The following is an 18474-nucleotide window of genomic DNA, read 5'->3' on the forward strand; positions in this document are numbered from 1 at the left end:
ACACACCCATACGACGGAATATTACTCAGTAAGGAAAAGAAATGAAGTACTGGTACACGCTACAGTATGGGCAAACCTTGAAAACGTTACAGAAGTCAAAGAAGCCGACGCAAAGACCACATATTGTAATATTTTGTTCACGTGAAATGTTGAGAATAGGTAAATTCCTAGAGACAAAAAGTAAGTTAGTTGTTGCCTTGGGCTTGCGGTGAGGTGGGTACTGGGATCCCTTTTGTGATTATGAAAATGTACTAAAATTGTGGTGATCGATGCACAGTTCTGACTATACTAAAAAGAATTTTAAGCGGGTTAATGATGTGCTAAAATGCCATCTCAAACAAGACTCAAGATCTAAAAAGAGAACTGAATGGGCTAGGAGTTCATTTTATGGACTAGTAGGGTTATCTTGATAAATCTGCATAGCGCTGCGTGGAGCTGAACCAACGAGAAAGACTTGTAGAAAACCACTTGATGAGCCTCCTTGGCCGGGAACCCGGAGGCACACCTTGCCCACCACGCCCGCTGCTCTTCCAGCTCGGTGCCCTGGACTCCGCTCGGCTCTCCTGCCCAGTCAGTGTGGACAGCCTGCACCGGGGGGGAACCAAGTCCAAATGCCACCAGACCCAGATGCTCCTGGGGCCCCGCCCCTTACGCTGACCTCGTGGCGGAAAGCGGAAGCGGAAGCGCTCCTCGGCTAACGCCTCACTTCCCGCTCCGCCCTGCGTGGGAGGTGAGTTTTCCATTCTGTTGGCTTCCCGCAGGGCGCTCAGCCTCGGGGGTTTCGAACTTCTTGGGGTGGTCGGGAGTCGCGGCACCTCCTCCCCACCGGCACACAGCGCCGGAGGGACTGAAGCCGCCCGGGTCTCTCCGAGAGCTTCTGTCTGCTCCGCCCGCACGGGTTGGGGGAGGGGTCGTGGCTCAGGGACCCCGGAGGAGGCAGGGCCTTTTCTCCCTCCCGTGTGCTCCTCCAAAGCTACCAGACCGCTTTGCCCCTTCTCCAGAGGAGAAACGTGTACGCAGTGGTGGAAAACGGCCGCAGTGCCCTCTTTTCACTGACCTGGGGATGGCGGGAGGTTCTGGTGAGCGCTGGACGGAAATGCTCTCTCTGGCTGTGGGCACCCGTTATTGACGTTTGACGAATTATTCAGGTGTTCCCTTGTCGCACATTGACCATTTGTTAGTATTTTGCATGCGTAGTATACCTCTTTCTACATCTCTCTCCATGTGTATAGTTAAATGTTTATGATAAGCTCTTTGAAAATAAGATTAAAATAATTTGCAGGCATGATATTCGACCTTTAGTACTTGGTTAATTGCCTCACGTGTAAGGACAGAGGAGTTATGTAATAACTCCTACAAATTAATACCTAAGGTGAAAAATGAGCAAGAGGTTTGGGTAGGCTCTTCAATAAAAGCAAAAAAAATGCAAATAGACAATAAATACATGAAAAGATACTTCATATCACTAGCAACCAGAGATTTGCAAATAAAAACCATGGTGTAATACTACTGCACACACTAAATATCTAAATAAAAGAAAAACTAAAAAAAGTGGCAGTGCCAAGGGTTAATGTATCAAGTGAGATGTGCATAACTGCTAGTGGAAACACATTTTTTTTTTTTAATTTGACAGGGATGACAAGCAGGCAGAGAGGCAGGCAGAGAGAGGGGAGGAAGCAGGCTCCCCGCTGAGCAGAGAGCCCGGTGCGGGGCTCGATCCCAGGACCCTGGGATCATGACCTGAGCTGAAGGCAGCGGCTTAACCCACTGAGCCACCCAGGTGCCCCTGGAAACACATTTTCAAAGTGTATCAACTAACTTACACACCAGTACACACACACGTCTGCCAATTCAACATAAACACTATTTGTAACATCATTATTTGAAATATCCCTAAATTGGAAATAATCCAAAGTTGATCAAAGGATGAGTGGATGAATTGTAGCATATATTTTTTGTGGGATACTATTTAGTAAAAGAAAGGAGCACAGATGTAACAACTTGGATGAACGTCACAAAACATAATGTTGAATGAAAGAAGCCAGACATAAAAGAATCCATGCTGCTTGATACTCTGTCTTTAAAATTCAAAAACGGGCAGAACACTCTAGAGTGTTAAATGTCAGGATAGTGGATGCAGTTGGGAGGCATGGAATGAGTGATTTGGGGGAGACCAGGAATATGTCTGAGATGCTGGATTTGGGTGTGTTCTACTTCTCAACCTGAATGATGGTTACATGGGGCTGTTCATTTCTTAATACCTTATTGAGGTTTTTATTCATGATTGCCTCCCTTAGTTGTATGTATGCTGTAGTTTAATAAAAGAAGTTTGAGAAGTGGAACTAAGCTTGCTACTTCATTAAGATTGAGCAAGAAATAAAGAAGTAGAAGAAAATGTACTGAAAGGGTGAATAAAAATAAAACTAATGATGGAAAAAAGTAGAACTGATCAATAATAAGAAAAGGTGAAACAATGCATGATATATTTATATACTAGTCTTTGTGGTTAACTGTGAGATAATATGGAAAGCCTTTAGTTTCAACATTAAAAAAAAGAACAACAACCCAGTGACATGATTCAGATGCTGTTGGAGTGGGTAACATGAGAAATGTTATTTTGAGTTTTTCTAAAATTATGATATTTCAAGGTTGGGTGTCTTTGGGTCAAAATTTGGGCACTACTTTTGAAGTAAGTGAGGTATCAATTATCACAGGCCTCTGAAGTGATTATTTCCCAGTTCCGTCTTTATCCTACCTCTAACTAGCCTTGTCTCTGTATCAGGAGTATATTTGTATATGTGCAGTACTCCTTATACTTTAATGGGATTGATTCTTTATACTGCATATCACCAACTGATGATTATCTGTTTATTACCTGCATTACCAGATTGTACTGTGAGATCCCTAAAAACTGTTCCCTTCTCATTGCCTTGTACCTGGCCTGGCAGAAGGAAGACCCGTACTAAGTATTTGCTAACTGAATGAAGGAATAAGAGACGGAAGGTGGCAAAGTTTCCAAATCCGACAAAGCTCCCGCAGGGGTATTCAGAGGGACTTCTCATTTCATAAAACCTTTTGTATTTCTCATCTCCATTATGCCTAGCAGAGGATGTGGACTGAATTCTGGTCATGTCAGGAATAACAACCACCACAGGAGATAAGGCTCTTGCCATTCCAGTATGTGTCTGCCTAGCTTTTCTGATGGGTGACTTGAGATAGCTATTAATACTGTGTGAACCTCCATTTTCTGAACTATTAAATGACAGTTATTAATACCCAATTTGGAGGGTTGTTAGGGCAGTTAAAGGAGTTATATATGTAGAACAGTATATATTGTAGAACAGTCCTCAGTAAATAGAGGTTGGCATTAATATTTGCATGGTAGGATATTCGGGTTTTTAATGGCTGTCACATGTTTCATCTGCACAGAGATGGCTAGAGAGTGGTGTTGGATGATTGAGGGAAAATGTCTATTGCTTAATGATGGATATTGTGAACCAGTTACCCAGACACTCCAGTATTCAAAGAAAATTGAGATCAAGCTCTTAATTTAAACTCAGAAGCTTCTCTGAAGTGGTCTTCAGAGTGAGTTATGGAATATTCTGGAAATGCTATCAGATCACAGGATGGAAGCCCTTGATGTGAATCAGGTGTATGGTGAGTTCTTATTGATGCTTCTTTTTATGTAGTTCCTTCACAAGTGGAAGATCCAGTGCTCAGTGCTCAGAGCCTGAGCGATGGTGCAGTGGGCCATAGAAGAAAAATGGAAATGAGTAGAGCATGTATAAGTCAGTTTCCTGGGATTTGGGAGGCAAGAAGGTGTGTGTGCTGTTTGAGGGAATAACATGTTCATGAATTCTGTTGTGTCAGACAGCTCTGTCTCTCTCTACTGTAATTTGTGTAACTCTAAGGTGGAATATTTAACCTGTTTCTTATGGGTAGCAAGATCCAGAAAACCATTTTTTGCTCCAGGTAACTCAGCACTTTGCCAGTTTATGGAATTAGTGTGTTTGTGGTATGTTCTATGCATGGTGTGGAATAGCTTATAAGCATGTTATTACTGGAATTGGATTGGCTTCCCAGTTCATGGCATTCTTCTCTCTGAGGTTATCTTTCTCGGAACCCTTTCTATCTTCCTGAGGGGAAGATTGAGGAGGCAAAGATGGTGGCTGGGTTACTGATGGATTCTTCTCAGGTAAGTGAAAAGTTGATCTTTCTTCAGAATGTCAGCCTTATATATTAGGTAGCCGTATCTCCTTGTAATGTCCCCAATCTTCTTATAGCAACTAATGACCCTGCTTAAGGAATGAGTCTCTGGTCAGTTTCTCCAGGACTCATGCCATCTCAGAATATATAGGGATTACATGGATATGATTCTTTTATCCCACTATTCACTAATTCTTTCTGATCCTCAGTCATGCTTGTTGGCCTGTTGTTTTGCTGAGTGTTATGATAGATACTGAGGAATGATATGAAGGTATCTAATCTCATACAAAGCATGTGTTATTGTGGAAATAATTTATCTGTTAGAAGATTTTACACAGTGTTGCACTGTGTTCAGTGCTAAGTGTAGCTTATAAATAGAGGAGTAATAAAGCAAAAAGAGACCATAGTCAAGTAGTGGTAACAGAAGTTTAGTCACATGTCAGTGATGCTGGTAAGTCCATGTTACTGGCTGTGATCACCAGACAGTATCTGTAGGTAGAGAAGAGATGATGTCTGGTCCCAGGAGTACTGTAGGTTTCTGGTCTACCTTCCTCAGTCTTTCATACATCTTCCTGAGAACCTCAAAGAAGACAGTGGTTAGCTGAAGCCAGTATGTATTTGATGGTTTAGCACTTAGTGACCTTCGAGGATGTGGCTGTGACCTTTACCCAGGAGGAGTGGACTTTGTTGGATCAAACACAGAGAGATCTCTACAGAGATGTGATGTTGGAGAACTACCAGAATCTCATTATACTAGGTAAGGTTGGCATCATTTCTTCACTGAGCCCTTTATGAAATGAATGTTTCATAAGTATCTTTGCTGTCAGATGGGAATACTGTGGTAAACAAGACAGATGTAATTCCTGGCCTCAGGGGCCTTACTGTCTAGAGGATTCCCTGTGAAAATGAAGATCTGTCTAAATAAATGACTTTATTCCTTTTAGGGACTGAAATCCTTAGGACTTTAAATGTGTGTAGAGGCCAGACACGATTTTCTTTTCTTTTTTTTTTTTTTTAAAGATTTTATTTATTTATTTGACAGAGAGAAATCACAAGTAGATGGAGAGGCAGGCAGAGAGAGAGAGGGAAGCAGGCTCCCTGCTGAGCAGAGAGCCCGATGCGGGACTCGATCCCAGGACTCTGGGATCATGACCTGAGCTGAAGGCAGCGGCTTAACCCACTGAGCCACCCAGGCCCCCCTAGACACGATTTTCAAGTCTTGAGCTCTCTCGTCATTTGAGGGCACAGAAAGAATATACTCACATTTTTATTCCTTTTAGAATAGTTTTATTGCATTGATTTAAAATTTTGTGTGATTATTTGGCGTTTGTAAAGTGAGACTTCACTGTCTACAAAATCCCTGAAGCTAAAGTGTTGGTTCCTATCCAAAGAGCCATGTTTCATGTCTTGCGAGGTCCTTACATATTCTTCCTGTAAGCAGGATATGAATCATGCAAACCTGATCTCAACTCTCTAATGGGAGGAGCAGAAGAGCTGAGCACAGGAGGGAGAGGAATTCTGCAGGGTAAGTTCATGAGGTACGGTTTTGTGACAAGTGATGTGACTAGCCTGGGAAAGGTACAGTACGTTTGGAAATGCCACTTGGCAAACTTTCAAAGGTAAACTCTTTCTGAGAAGGAAGTCATTTGGTTTCTGAGTTTGCTTAGGAACCTTCATCTCCCTTTTCCTTTAAATTTCCAGCGATCTCAACCTTTTTCTGTTCTCCCAGAAAGTTCTGTCTGACTCAATTGAAAATGTCATTACTTACAGTAGCTCATTTTGCAGTGCTTTCTCTCTTGCTTTCCTGATTCTATCAGTGTTTTTTGTTCACTGTCAGCCTTAGTTTTCCAGAGTATTAAGCTTTGGAAATTGCCTACAATTTTAACACCATAGCCTTACCATTGCTGGACTCCTAACACAGCTGTACTTTGTGTAATCCAACTTCCCTTTTGTTTCAACCTTTTTATCTTGTTTCATGCATATTTAAACATATGTATATGCCATTTTTTAAGATAAAATACACAAAAATTAACCATTTTAATAAATATGATTTATTGTTGTTGAGTACATACACAGTGTTGTGCAACCATCAGCTCTTTCTAGTTCCAAAATATTTTCATCACTTATCACTTGAAAAGGAAACCCTGTAACCATTAGTCAGTCAGTCTCCCTTCAGCTCTACCCCTATTCTCTGCAGCTAGTAATCTGCTTTATAATTTATAGGTTTGTCTGTTCTGTGCATATCAAATAGGATCATACAGAATTCAGTTTCAGGACTATTACTTATTACCTAGAAATAGATTTGTGCGGCATATGGTCATTTTATGTTTAACTTGTTAAGGATTACTAAACTGTTTAACACAGAAGCTGTACCATCTTCTATTCCCTCTAGCAGTGTAGAAGTTACTTCACGTCCCTGCCATCACTTCTTCCTTCCTTCCTCTCTCCTCCCTCTTCTTTTTTTTAATAGTAACCATCCTAGCAGGTATGAAGTGGTATCTTACGGTAGTTTTGATTTGCATTTCCCTAAAACAAGTGATGTTGGACATCTTTTTGTGTGCTTGTTGACCATTTTCTGTGTCTTTGGAGAAATGCCGATTCAAGTTCTTCGCCCATTTTTTACTTTGAGTTGTTTTGTTGTTAAAGCATAGGAGTTCTTTCTGTACTCTAATAGTGGACATATATCACATGGATGATATGCAAATATTTTCTCCCACTTTTGGGGTTATCATTTTGCTTTTTTGATAGTGTTCTTTGATGTACGTTTTAAATTGCCGTGGGGTTCAATTTATCTTTTGTTCTCTTTGGTGCTTTTGATGTCATATCTAAGAACAGAAATATTGGACACTATCAAATCTGAGGTTCTGAAGATTTACCCCCTTGTTTTCTTCTAAGGGTTTTATACATTTAGCCTTTACATTAGGGTTTTGATCCATTTTGAGTGAATTGGTATATATGGTGTGAAGTAGGGGTCCAGTTTGATTCTTCTGCATAGAAATACCAGTTATCTGGTATTGTGTATTAAAGAGACTGTTCTTTCCCCCATTGAATGGTCATGGCACACTTGTTGAGAATATATTTATTCTAAATGTATGGGGATTTTCTTATGGATTCTTTGTTCTATTTGTGTATATGTCTATCCTTTTTCCTGTATGACACGTTTCTGGTTTTTTTTTTTTTTTGGACATTTATTTATTTATTTTTAACTAATTATTTTTATTAACATATAGTGTATCATTTGCCCCAGGAGTACAGGTCTATGAATCGTCAGGCTTACACATTTCACAGGACTCACCATATCACATATCCTTCCCAATGTCCATAACCCAACTACCCTCTCCATACCTCCCCACCCCCACTCACCCTCAGTTTGTTTTGTGAGATTAAGAGTCTCTCCTTCCGAATCCCATCTTGTTTCATTTTTTCCTTCCCTACTCCCAAACTCCCCACCCTGCCTCTCAAATTCCTCATATCAGGGAGATCATATGATAATTGTGTTTCTGTGATTGACTTATTTCACTCAGCATAATACCCTCTGGTTATTTCATTTCTTTTGATGGCTACATAGTATTCCAGTGTGTGTGTGTGTGTGTGTGTGTATCACATCTTCTTTATCCATTCATTTGTTGATGGACATCTAGGTTTTTTTCCATAGTTTGGCTATTGTGGACATTGCTGCTATAAACATTTGGTGCACATGCCCCTTTGGATCACATTTGTATCTTTAGGATAAATACCCAGTAGTGCAATTGTTGGGTTGTAGGGTAGCTATGTGTTCAACTTTTTGAAGAACCTCCAAGCTGTTTTCCACAGTGGCTGCACCAGCTTGCATTCCCACCAACAGTGTAGGAGGGCTCCCCTTTCTCCGCATCCACACCAACATCTGTTGTTTCCTGACTTGTTAATTTTAGCCATTCTGACTGGTGTGAGGTGGTATCTCATTGTGGCTTTGATTTGTATTTCCCTGATACCAAGTTACGTTGAGCACTTTTCCAACACATTTCTGATAATGTATTTCTCAGCTCCAGAATTTTATTTGGTTCTTTTTTGTAATTTCTGTCTCTTACTTGACAGTCTCTTACTTGAGTCCTAATTCTTCTAGTTTCCTTAGTTCTTTGTCCATGGTTTCTGTTAGCTCTTTGGTGTGTTGAAACAAATTGATTTAAAGTTATTAGTCCAATGCCTGGGCTTTCAGGAACAATTTGTATTAATTTTTTAATTGTTCCTTTGCATACCTCATATATTTTAGTTGGAAGTATAAATTTTAGACATCATAATGTGGCAATTGAAAATATGATTCAGCCCCTCCCTGGGTTTGTTGCTGCTTGTTGTGTATTCTTGATGTTTGTTTTGTGGCTCTTTTTATAAATTATTTTTGTATGTTCTTCATTCTTTTTAGTGCGGTCCCTGAAATCCGTGTTCTGTTAGTTTAGTGGTCATCTTAGAGTGACAGAAATTCCTTGAATAACTGGAACCAAGAAAAGAAAACTAAAAATATTCTTTTAGTTTTTGCTGATTGGCTATGTGTTGGGCCACTCCTTCAGTGTTTAGCTGGGCCATGTACAACTCTTTCTTAGCTTTCCATTCCTGGTAGAGTGGATGCTGAAGGTCAGTGAGAGGTGAAAGCTTTGGGTCCTCTCCAGCCTCCCAGCCCCATGTGTGCATGTGTACTTCTTGATTCACTGGTAAACACCTGAGCTTTTCAAAACCCTATTTACGCACATACCAACATTTCTAGTCTGTTCCTTCTAAGGCTTTTCAGGCTGTCTTTTATTTGTCTCAAATGTTTTCCCTGTCCTTGGACTGCCATAGGCAATACTTTGCCTTCAGATACTTTAATCAGTAGTTGTCTGATGCTGCCTTGCTTCTGGGAACTCTTTGAGTTCGATGATATAAAGGCACACCCTTGCAGCCATGATACTTGAAGCTGCCAGACAGATGGAAACACACAATGGCAGTTCTCCGAGAGCAAAGTCCATAGTGCTCCTTTCAGCAATTGTAACTTTCTCAGGGTTGCATCCTGTTGTCTACATGACTGCAGCTGACCTGAGGAGTGGGGATGGTAGGGGGTAATTAAAATGCTTCCACACTCTCTCGGTGAACTGTAGCTGCTGCGTTTTTCTATAAGTGTTCGCTTGGCAGTTGTAAGTTTTTGACTAGATTCCCAAGTTCTGTAATAGTTGATCTTGATAGTTTTTGTAAGCTTTTTATTTGTTTTTTGGTGGGAAGGAGTCCTGGAGTTCCCTGATCCACCATATTTCGTGGTGTCATTCTCTGTGCTGTATGTTTTTAAACAACTTTGTCCCAGGATTTTTCTCTGAAACAAAATTTTTCTACTTTTTTTCAGAATTGGATTTGCAGCTCAAAACTAAAGTTTTCACAGCCCTTCAGGATATTTCTTTGGAAAAAACATCAAATGGAATACAATTGGTAAGATATCCAAAAGTAATTCCTTTCTTCCACACCTGGACCAGAAGTACAGAATTGATGCAGAGGATATGAAATAAATGTCATTTGCCCAAAAAAAGAATCTCTGAAGAGATTTTTTTGAATGTCAAGAATTTGGGGAGCACTGTAAACCTACTTCAAACCTGTTTCTCCTCAGAGATCCACATAAATATAGCTCAGATGCCCAGTTTTTGATAAACTGGGATTCGGTTTTAAATGATTTAGTATGAGTAATTACCAGAAGATACTCTGTGAAAGTAGAGTGTAGCCTCAGAGTCTGTTTATTTGACTTAAAATAACTCAAAAACAGGGCAGGAACTCTGTACACTGAAATGGGAAAAAAAAAAAACCACTTCAATTATGATGATGTTTCCAATGCATAAAAGTTGTGATGGGGGAGAAATTCTGTTGTATTGTGAGTAAGTCTTTAGTTATTTAAACCTTAATCAACAGGAGAGAAGCAATGCTGGAGCGAAACAATATGGCTCTGACTTGTGTGGAAGAGCGTTTAGTGGACACTCATTTCTGACTCACAGTAGACAGAAAACTTCTAAGGGTAATCAGAATGGAAAGGCCTTTAAAAAGAACTTTATTTGTACTCTGCTCAAGGAAATCATTGGGGAGAAAACTTCTGAGAGTGTCGAGCCTGGTAAAGCCTTTGGTCAGCTTTCAGATCTTACTGGGCACAAGAAAACTCAGACACGAGGGAACGTGTGTGAATGCAAAGAGAGTCAGAGAACTTCTGTTAATCAGTCATCCCGTAAGGCACACAGGAGACACCACACTGGAGAAAAACCATGTGAATGTAAAGAATGTGGGAAGGTCTTCACTCATTCCTCGTACCTTACAGATCATAGAAGAATTCACAGTGGAAAAAAGCCCTTTGTGTGCATGGAATGTGGGAAAGCCTTTACTCGATCCACGGGACTTATTTTACACATGCGAATTCACACTGGAGAAAAACCATATGAATGTAAGGAATGTGGAAAAGCTTTTATTCACTCTTCATACCTTACAAAACACGTAAGAATTCACAGTGGAGAAAAGCCATATTTATGTAAGGAGTGTGGGAAAACTTTCACTCGCTCCTCAGGACTTGTCTTACATGTGCGAACACACACTGGAGAGAAACCCTATGTATGTAAGGAATGTGGGAAAGCCTTTAATAACTCTTCAATGCTTAGTCAACATGTCAGGACACACACTGGCGAGAAGCCATATGAATGCAAGCAATGTGGGAAAGCTTTCACTCAGTCTTCAGGCCTTACCACACACTTAAGAACTCACACTGGAGAGAAGGCCTATGCATGTAAAGAATGTGGGAAAGGTTTTGCTCGTTCTACAAATCTTAATATGCACATGCGAACGCATACTGGCGAAAAACCGTACAAATGTAAAGAATGTGGGAAAGCCTTTAGGTACTCCACATGCCTTAATATTCACATGCGAACTCACACTGGAGAGAAACCATATAAATGTAAGGACTGTGGGAAAACCTTCACTCAATCTTCGGCACTTACTAAACATTTAAGAACTAAGGCATGTGGAAAAACCTGTAAATGTTCTCCAGATCTTAGTATTCACATCTAAACTCATCTGGATAAAAAGTACCTTATGAAAGTAAAGAATGTGTGAGAAAGCTGTACTCATTTTTCATGCTTACGTGATAGGAACATCCTGGGGCAGAATTTGCATGCATATAAGGTATATGGGAGAGCAGTAATTGTTCATACTTTACAGAATGTAAAGTGTAAGAACTCACACTTGAGGGGCGCCTGGGTGGCTCAGTGGGTTAAGCTGCTGCCTTCGGCTCAGGTCATGATCTCAGGGTCCTGGGATCGAGCCCCGCGTTGGGCTCTCTGCTCTGCGGGGAGCCTGCTTCCTCCTCTCTGCCTGCCTCTCTGCCTACTTGTGATCTCTGTCTGTCAAATAAATAAATAAATAAAATCTTTAAAAAAAAAAAAAACAAAAACTCACACTTGAGAGAACCTTCCAGTTATAAGGTATGTGGGAGAGCCTTTTTGTTGTTGCTCTGACATTAATTTTACATAACTAAAATTACCATAAAAGTCCGGGTGCCTGGCTGGCTCAGTTGGTAGAGCAGGCGACTCTTGATCTCAGGGTTGTGAGTCTGAGCTCCCTGTTGTGCATAGAGATTACTTATAAATAAATAAAAAATGACTGTAAAAGTGATGTGAAGGTAAGAATGAAGTATAGCCTTAAAATATGACAATATGACAGTGGGGTGCCTGGGTGGCTCAATGGGTAAAGCCTTTGCCTTTGGCTTGGGTTGTGATCTCAGGGTCCTGGGATTGAGCCCCCTCTCTCTGTGTCTCCCTCTCTGCTTACTTGTGATCTGTCAAATAAATAAATAAAATCTTAATGAAAAAAAAATATGACAATGGGCTTTGAGAGCACATGATAATTCATTCTAGTAGGGATAAATCACCTGTATGTAAGGAATGTGGTAAAACCTTAGTGTCAAGGTCTTAATAGCCACATGAGACTTCATACTGGTATAAAACCCTACAAATGTAAAGGACTCAGGAAGACCTACAGTTGTTTCTTTTATCTTAAGAACTCAACATTCAAAAAAAACTGGAGAGATTTCTATGCATGGAGGAAATATGGGAAAGCTTCGGGAAAGCTTTTAGAAATTCTTTTTTTTTTTTTAGCTTTTAGAAATTCTTGATTGCTTCATGTGCAGGGAGACTTGTGAATGTAAGAAATGTTGAAGATTGTTCAGGTGTTAATGAGGAAGTCACAACACACAGTGAAGAGAAACCTTATGATGGTAAGATACGTGGGAAAACAGCCCCATTGTTGACATTCTTTGGCAATCTCACAGAGGCAGACAATGTTATGACTATTAGAAATAATGGATATGCCTGTGTGTGTGTGTGTGTGTGTATGTGTGTGTGTATGTTTACTTTTTTGGCTTTGGCTACTTATTGGTAAAAATAATCCACACTGGAGAGAAATAGTGGTTGTAGGATACATGGGAAATGGTGTATCCATCTTATACATTTTACTCTACGTGTGAAAACCCACCCTGCAAAGAAGCTGAATGCGCGTAAAAATGTGGGAATGATTTTTGGTAAATACACATCCATTAAGAGACTCACAGAATACTCACTGGAGGAATGAAGTATGAATGAGAGGAATTTGGGGAAGCCTTCAGGCACTGCTCTTCCTTAGTGTACAGAAGACAATTCTTCCTGGAGGTCAGATTGAAATAAATGACATAAATGCAGTCACCTTTCTCTGTGTCTCATTCTCAAGGAAAGCAGCTGGCACCTTTATTTTTGTGGTGGTTTTGTATTACAAAGTTTTAGTTGCTTTTAAAGATACTCTTCAGTAATTTCTGCAATGGTATACTCATTTGATAGAATGGTGTTTTCATTATGGTTCATAGCTTAAGACTTCCCTGTATATATGTCTTCATTGAACTATATGAAATATTTGGAAATTTATTTGGCAATGTAAGAGCGTTTTAAAACAAGATTTTATTTATTTGACGCAGAGAGAGAGCATAGGCAGGGAAAGCAGCAGGGAGAGGGAGAAGCAGGGTCCCCACTGAGCAGGGAACCCAATGCAGGGCTCAATCCCATGACATGACCTGAGCCGAAGACAGACACTTAGCCGACTGAGCCACCCAGGCGCCCCTGTAAGAGCATTTAAATACATACATACATACATATATATATATATATATATATATATATATTTTTTTTTTTTTTTTTTTTTTTTTTTTTTTTGAGAGCGCGTGTGCACATCAGCTGGGGCAGGGACAGAGGGAGAGAATCTTTGAAGCAGACTCCCTGCTGAGTACAGAGTCCCATGCAGAGTTGAGTCTCATGACCCATGAGATCTTGACCTGAGCTGAAAACAAGGGTTGGACACTCAACTGACGGAGCCACCCAGGTGCCCTCACAATGTAAGAGCATTTTATAATGTTTTTAGATACTGCTTTCTAGTGTATTTGCAAGTGGGTCATAAATGAAGCTCTTTATGGTGTTTGATTATAGGAAAATTCTGGCTTTGTATGGCAAGTGGTATTTAGTCATCTCATTATTCCTGACTCTTATAAATAGAATCCAGGTTATATCCAGGCACATAATTTAAAAAAAAAATCATTCCTACTTCTCAGATTTCCTTGGATTTATGAGAAAACTATAATTTATAGTCCTGGCTAATAAGAAGTAGGCAGAAGTCATCAGTGTGGATTCTGGGAAAACTGTTAAAAAGGGGACAGTCTCCAATGGCTTTTTCTCTTCAAGGATTGTTCTTACACATTGTGTACTATAAGGATAAAAACTACAGACCAATTGGGTATGGCTGAGAAACAGAGATGCTTCTGTTTGTAGTATTGTACCAGTCACTGGACTGCTTATATACAGACTTCTTGGTACATAAAAAAAGCTTACCAGGCTGAGCACTTGTATTTCAGAATCACCAATGTATAGATGGCACTTAAAGCCATTCAGTTCGATAATTTCATCTGAGGATTGGCAAGCCCTGGGACTGTGGCAGTTGGAGTCATATAGGAGGTAACGGATGAATTGAAAAGTAGTGGCCCATGAAATAGGAATAGAATTAAGACTGATGTCCATGAATCCAAGGCAAGGAGCAGTGATGATTGGCTCTACCAAATGCTGATTTGGGTGAGTTGAATGAGGTTGGGATTTAATCATAAAAGTTACTGGGGACCTTTTTAAAAAGCCGGCTTTATAGAACAGGGTGTGCCAAGGTTGTCTTGGTATAGATTTCTGAGAAATTGTCCTTCCTATTCTACCGTACCCATTCTACCCTAAATAGAGATACTTCTCTTATACCCTCAAAATCTATACCTTAATATTCTAGCTTGACATTGTGTTATTAGTTTACTACTGCTGCTCTAACAAACTACCAAACAATGTCAGAAGACAACTAAAATTTTACTATCTTAACAGTTTTGGAGTTCAGAACTCTGAAATGGATTTCAGGTATGGTGATTATTAATCAAGATGTTAATCAAGATGTTAATAGGACTGTATTCCTTCCTGGGACTCTAGGGGTGAATCTGTTCCTTTTTCCAGTTTCTAGATGCCCTTCTGCTTTCCTTTTCTCCTGGATCTTTTTTCCTTCTTAAAGGCCAGCAATGCCAGTCCTCATACTACCATCTCCCTGGCTCTTCTGCTTTATCTCCTTATCTCCTCCTACTACCTTTTTTTTTTTTTAAAGATTTTATTTATTTATTTGAGAGAGAGCACAGAGGGAGAATTGAGAGGGAGAAGCAGACTCCCTGCTGAGCAGAGAGCCCAATGCGGGGCTCCATCCCAAGACCCTGAGGTCATGAGCTGACGGCAGATGCTTAACTGACAGAGCCACCAAGACCTCCTTTTTTTTTTTTTAAAGTGAACTGAAAAGAAATTTTAAAAAATATATAAAATTTTTTTAAAAAAGTGAACTCTACTCCCCAATGTGAGGCTTGAACTCAAGACCCTAAGATCAAGAATTGTATGCTGTCCTGACTGAGCCAGCCAGGTACCCCACCTCTACTACATTATTTTAATGCAGTTCTGTGATTTTTTTTTTCATTCTGCTAAAAGAAATATTTGAGAGAGAGCATGAATGGAGGAGAGGCAGAAGCAGAGGAAGAGGGACAAGTAGACTTTCTGCTGAGTGCAGAGCCTGACATGGAGCTTGGTCCCAGGACCTGAGATCACGATCTGAGGCAAAGTCAGATGCTTAAATGACTGAGCCACCCAGGTATCCCTTTTATCCCCACCCTTAGATTTTATAATTCTAGCATACATACAGAAAATAGTGTGAAAGTGCCTATGTGTTGCTAATAAACTACAAACTAGTGTGTCCACAGGTCTCCATCCTCCAGATAAATGGAAGGTTACCTTACTACCCATATGAATCTCTTCCATCTTGCATCATCACCCTCCATCCAAGAGGAAAAACCATTGTGTTTGGACATTAGCTTAACCACTGTACTAATCATGCTTTTAATTTTTTGTGTATTATATTGCTTTAGCATGTTTGGGTTCTTGCTGCCTCGAGAGACTGCCCCTCCCAGCACTAGGCTGTTGTTACTGTTTTTGATCTAAATTATTTAATAGGTAAGAATTTTACAAACATTACTATATTAGCAGTAACAGTGGGGCTGGATAATACTGTGCCCTCTCTGTGTGGCCTGGTGAGTACCACTAATAATATGGTGGAACTTGTGACCCTTTCCAAGGCCGTAGTTCTTGGTAGCCTGCAGAAGTCAGCCTTCCCATTTCCCTGTGCTTGTGGACTGGTTTAGTGAACTAGGTGTCAGGATTTCTTCTGATCGCTTTATGGAATGGACCAATGAGGATAACCTCACAGAATTTTTATGTGCAATCTTCACCAGCCCCATAAGAATTCAAGACTCTCAGAGCCCCAGTGGCGTCCAGCTTGTTCCTCTGCAACAGACTGAAGATGTTGGGGGAAACTTTAGCTGGTTAACGCCATGATGGACAGGCTCACCATGGGCCTCACCCTTAGGAACTGGGTATCTGCAGCCACTACACCACACACATGAAGCCAATATATGACATAAACTTGCTTGGCCTTGTACCCCAGTCTGCATGCTTTATGGGGCTGGGTTGGGTGGAGGGCCCTGTGAAGTGCACAGAGCTGGGGGTACTGCCAGAAGCTCACCCTGAGAAGAAGGAGCATTAATACATTGGACTGCTGCCTCCTCCATAGCTCCTGGATGTACTGGTAAGTGCCCCTCTTGGCTTGTCTTTCAGGGGATGGCTGCCTCCAGACAAAGGCAGGACTAGCTAACTTTTATTTTAAAGACAGTAAATAACTTTTTTGGAAGCTTACATATGATTCATATGCAAACCAATCACTCCAGAGCCCATAGTCCAACCACCTCTTTTATCTTAACTCTCATCCAATCCAGTATTTCTCCTGCCCTAAATCAACCTAGGGCTAGGTAGCAGACAACTGTGATCCTGAGCCCACTGGAATTATTCAAACTACACAATATTTAGCTTTACCTTGCTCTGCCTTGCCTTTCCTGAAGAAACCCCAACACAGCTCTGACCTGTGCTTTTCCCTCATTCCTGTTTTCTGTCTCCTGACTGACCTGATGCTTCCCTAATGATCCTGCATTACCTGGTGTGCCCCCTTCTCTTGGAACTGTTAAGTAATAAACTTTCAGTGGCATTAACCTATCTGTGTTATCATCTGGTTACCTTTATAATTTAGGACCCTAGCACAAATCCGTTGGCACAGGTGACTCCGTTTGGTGGGGGCAGGGGGATGCCTCTGGACTGCTCTTGACTTACTATCTATGCCAAACAGCAAGTTCTGCCTGAGGGTACTGGCTACTGGTGCACTTGAACTTTAACCATTACTGCCTTGTGCAGTGTCTGCATGTTCTGTGGTTTTCCAATCTAAATTGTGGTAAGAGATTGACCTCAGATTCTTGTTGTATATAGTTACTATGATTGGGTGTATGAGAGGTCCCCAGTCAACATTTTATTAACAAAGTGTCCTACTGGATGAGAAGTCGTGGAAGCATCTAGGGATAATTGGCATATACTAAAAGGGGCATGGTGAAGGTTTCCTGAAAAGTGGGAAGCACAGAATGGTTATCCTCAAGACTACTGTGAGGATGCAGAGACTGATCCACTGGCCTGCCAACACCCTTAGAGCACACCAAGGGCCACAGTGGAGGGCTCAGGAGACACAAATTGAGTCCCAGGTGCTGTTCCTTCTTTGTGAGAAATATACTTTGATGGACAAATAAGTCTGGGGTGAATTGTGTTCCACTGACAGGCCATTAAAAGCTGTCACTGAATGTTCCTTGGGAATTGTGACCCTTGGGAAACACTCATCCGTTTGATTTGAAATTTGGACAGGCCCCTCTCATTCTTCAGTAGTTAGGCGGAGGGGGTCCATCCTTTATTTATTTATTTATTTGACAGAGAGAGATCACAAGTAGGCAGAGAGGCAGGCAGAGAGAGAGAGGAGGAAGCAGGCTCCCCGCTGAGCAGAGAGCCCGAAGCGGGACTCGATGGAGGGGGTCCATCCTATGAATAATCCTTGCTTTAAGGATTTAAATTTAAATACTGCTTTAAGGGGAAATCCCTGTGTTGATACTTGCTTTGTTCTTTGTTCTCTGACCTAGTGGGTTAAAGAAGATCCCATCCATGGAAACTAGTCGCTCAGTGTGTAATGAAAAAGAAAAGAAGGAAGGAATATTTTTGTTTTTGCTTCCCTAAGACCTTTGAGGAGGTTTCTCAGCTCATATGAAGTTGTTAGTTTTTTTGTCAGTGTATTTGGGCATTCTTTTTTTTTTAAGATTTTATTTATTAAGAGAGGAGAGAGAGAGTGAGAGAGCATGAGAAGGGAGAGGGTCAGAGGGAGAAGCAGACTCCCTGCTGAGCAGGGAGCCCAGTGCGGGACTCGATCCCAGGACTCCAGGATCATGACCTGAGTTGAAGGCAGTCGCTTAACCAACTGAGCCACCCAGGTGCCCCGTATTTGGGCATTCTTTTTTTTTTTTTTTTTAAAGATTTTATTTATTTATTTGACAGAGAGAAATCACAAGTAGGTGGAGAGGCAGGCAGAGAGAGAGAGAGAGAGGGAAGCAGGCCCCCTGCTGAGCAGAGAGCCCGATGCGGGACTCGATCCCAGGACCCTGAGATCATGACCTGAGCCGAAGGCAGCGGCTTAACCCACTGAGCCACCCAGGCGCCCCTTGGGCATTCTTGAATGCCACTGCCTATCAGCATGTTAAAAGCATCCTCCTAAAAATCAAATTATCACAAAATCAGGATTCTGCCA

General features: G+C 41.0%; 1 protein-coding gene and 1 pseudogene across 7 annotated transcripts; one reads left to right on the forward strand and one right to left on the reverse strand.

Moving 5' to 3' along the window:
* The first annotated feature begins 700 nt into the window (after positions 1-700).
* ZNF846 (zinc finger protein 846) lies at positions 701-12506 on the forward strand. Of its 7 annotated transcripts, none has more exons than XM_044254265.1 (7): positions 701-730; positions 3430-3657; positions 4107-4195; positions 4837-4963; positions 5648-5731; positions 9554-9636; positions 10108-11299. In XM_044254265.1, exons 2-7 carry the CDS (start codon positions 3609-3611, stop codon positions 11242-11244), a joined length of 1569 nt encoding a protein of 522 aa, XP_044110200.1. In that variant the 5' UTR covers positions 701-730; positions 3430-3608; the 3' UTR covers positions 11245-11299. The 7 variants fall into 7 exon arrangements, with proteins under 7 accessions (XP_044110200.1, XP_044110207.1, XP_044110202.1 ...); XM_044254272.1 differs by lacking the exon at positions 701-730 and adding an exon at positions 12330-12506 and having other exon boundaries at positions 1744-3657; positions 10108-10627; XM_044254267.1 differs by lacking the exon at positions 701-730 and having other exon boundaries at positions 1744-3657; positions 4084-4195.
* A 3284-nt stretch (positions 12507-15790) lies between these two features.
* Positions 15791-16541, reverse strand: LOC122910243 (annotated as a pseudogene).
* Positions 16542-18474: the final 1933 nt, after the last annotated feature.

This window comes from Neovison vison, chromosome 6 (assembly GCF_020171115.1).
Source record: "Neovison vison isolate M4711 chromosome 6, ASM_NN_V1, whole genome shotgun sequence".
Classification (NCBI taxonomy): Eukaryota; Metazoa; Chordata; class Mammalia; order Carnivora; family Mustelidae; genus Neogale; species Neogale vison.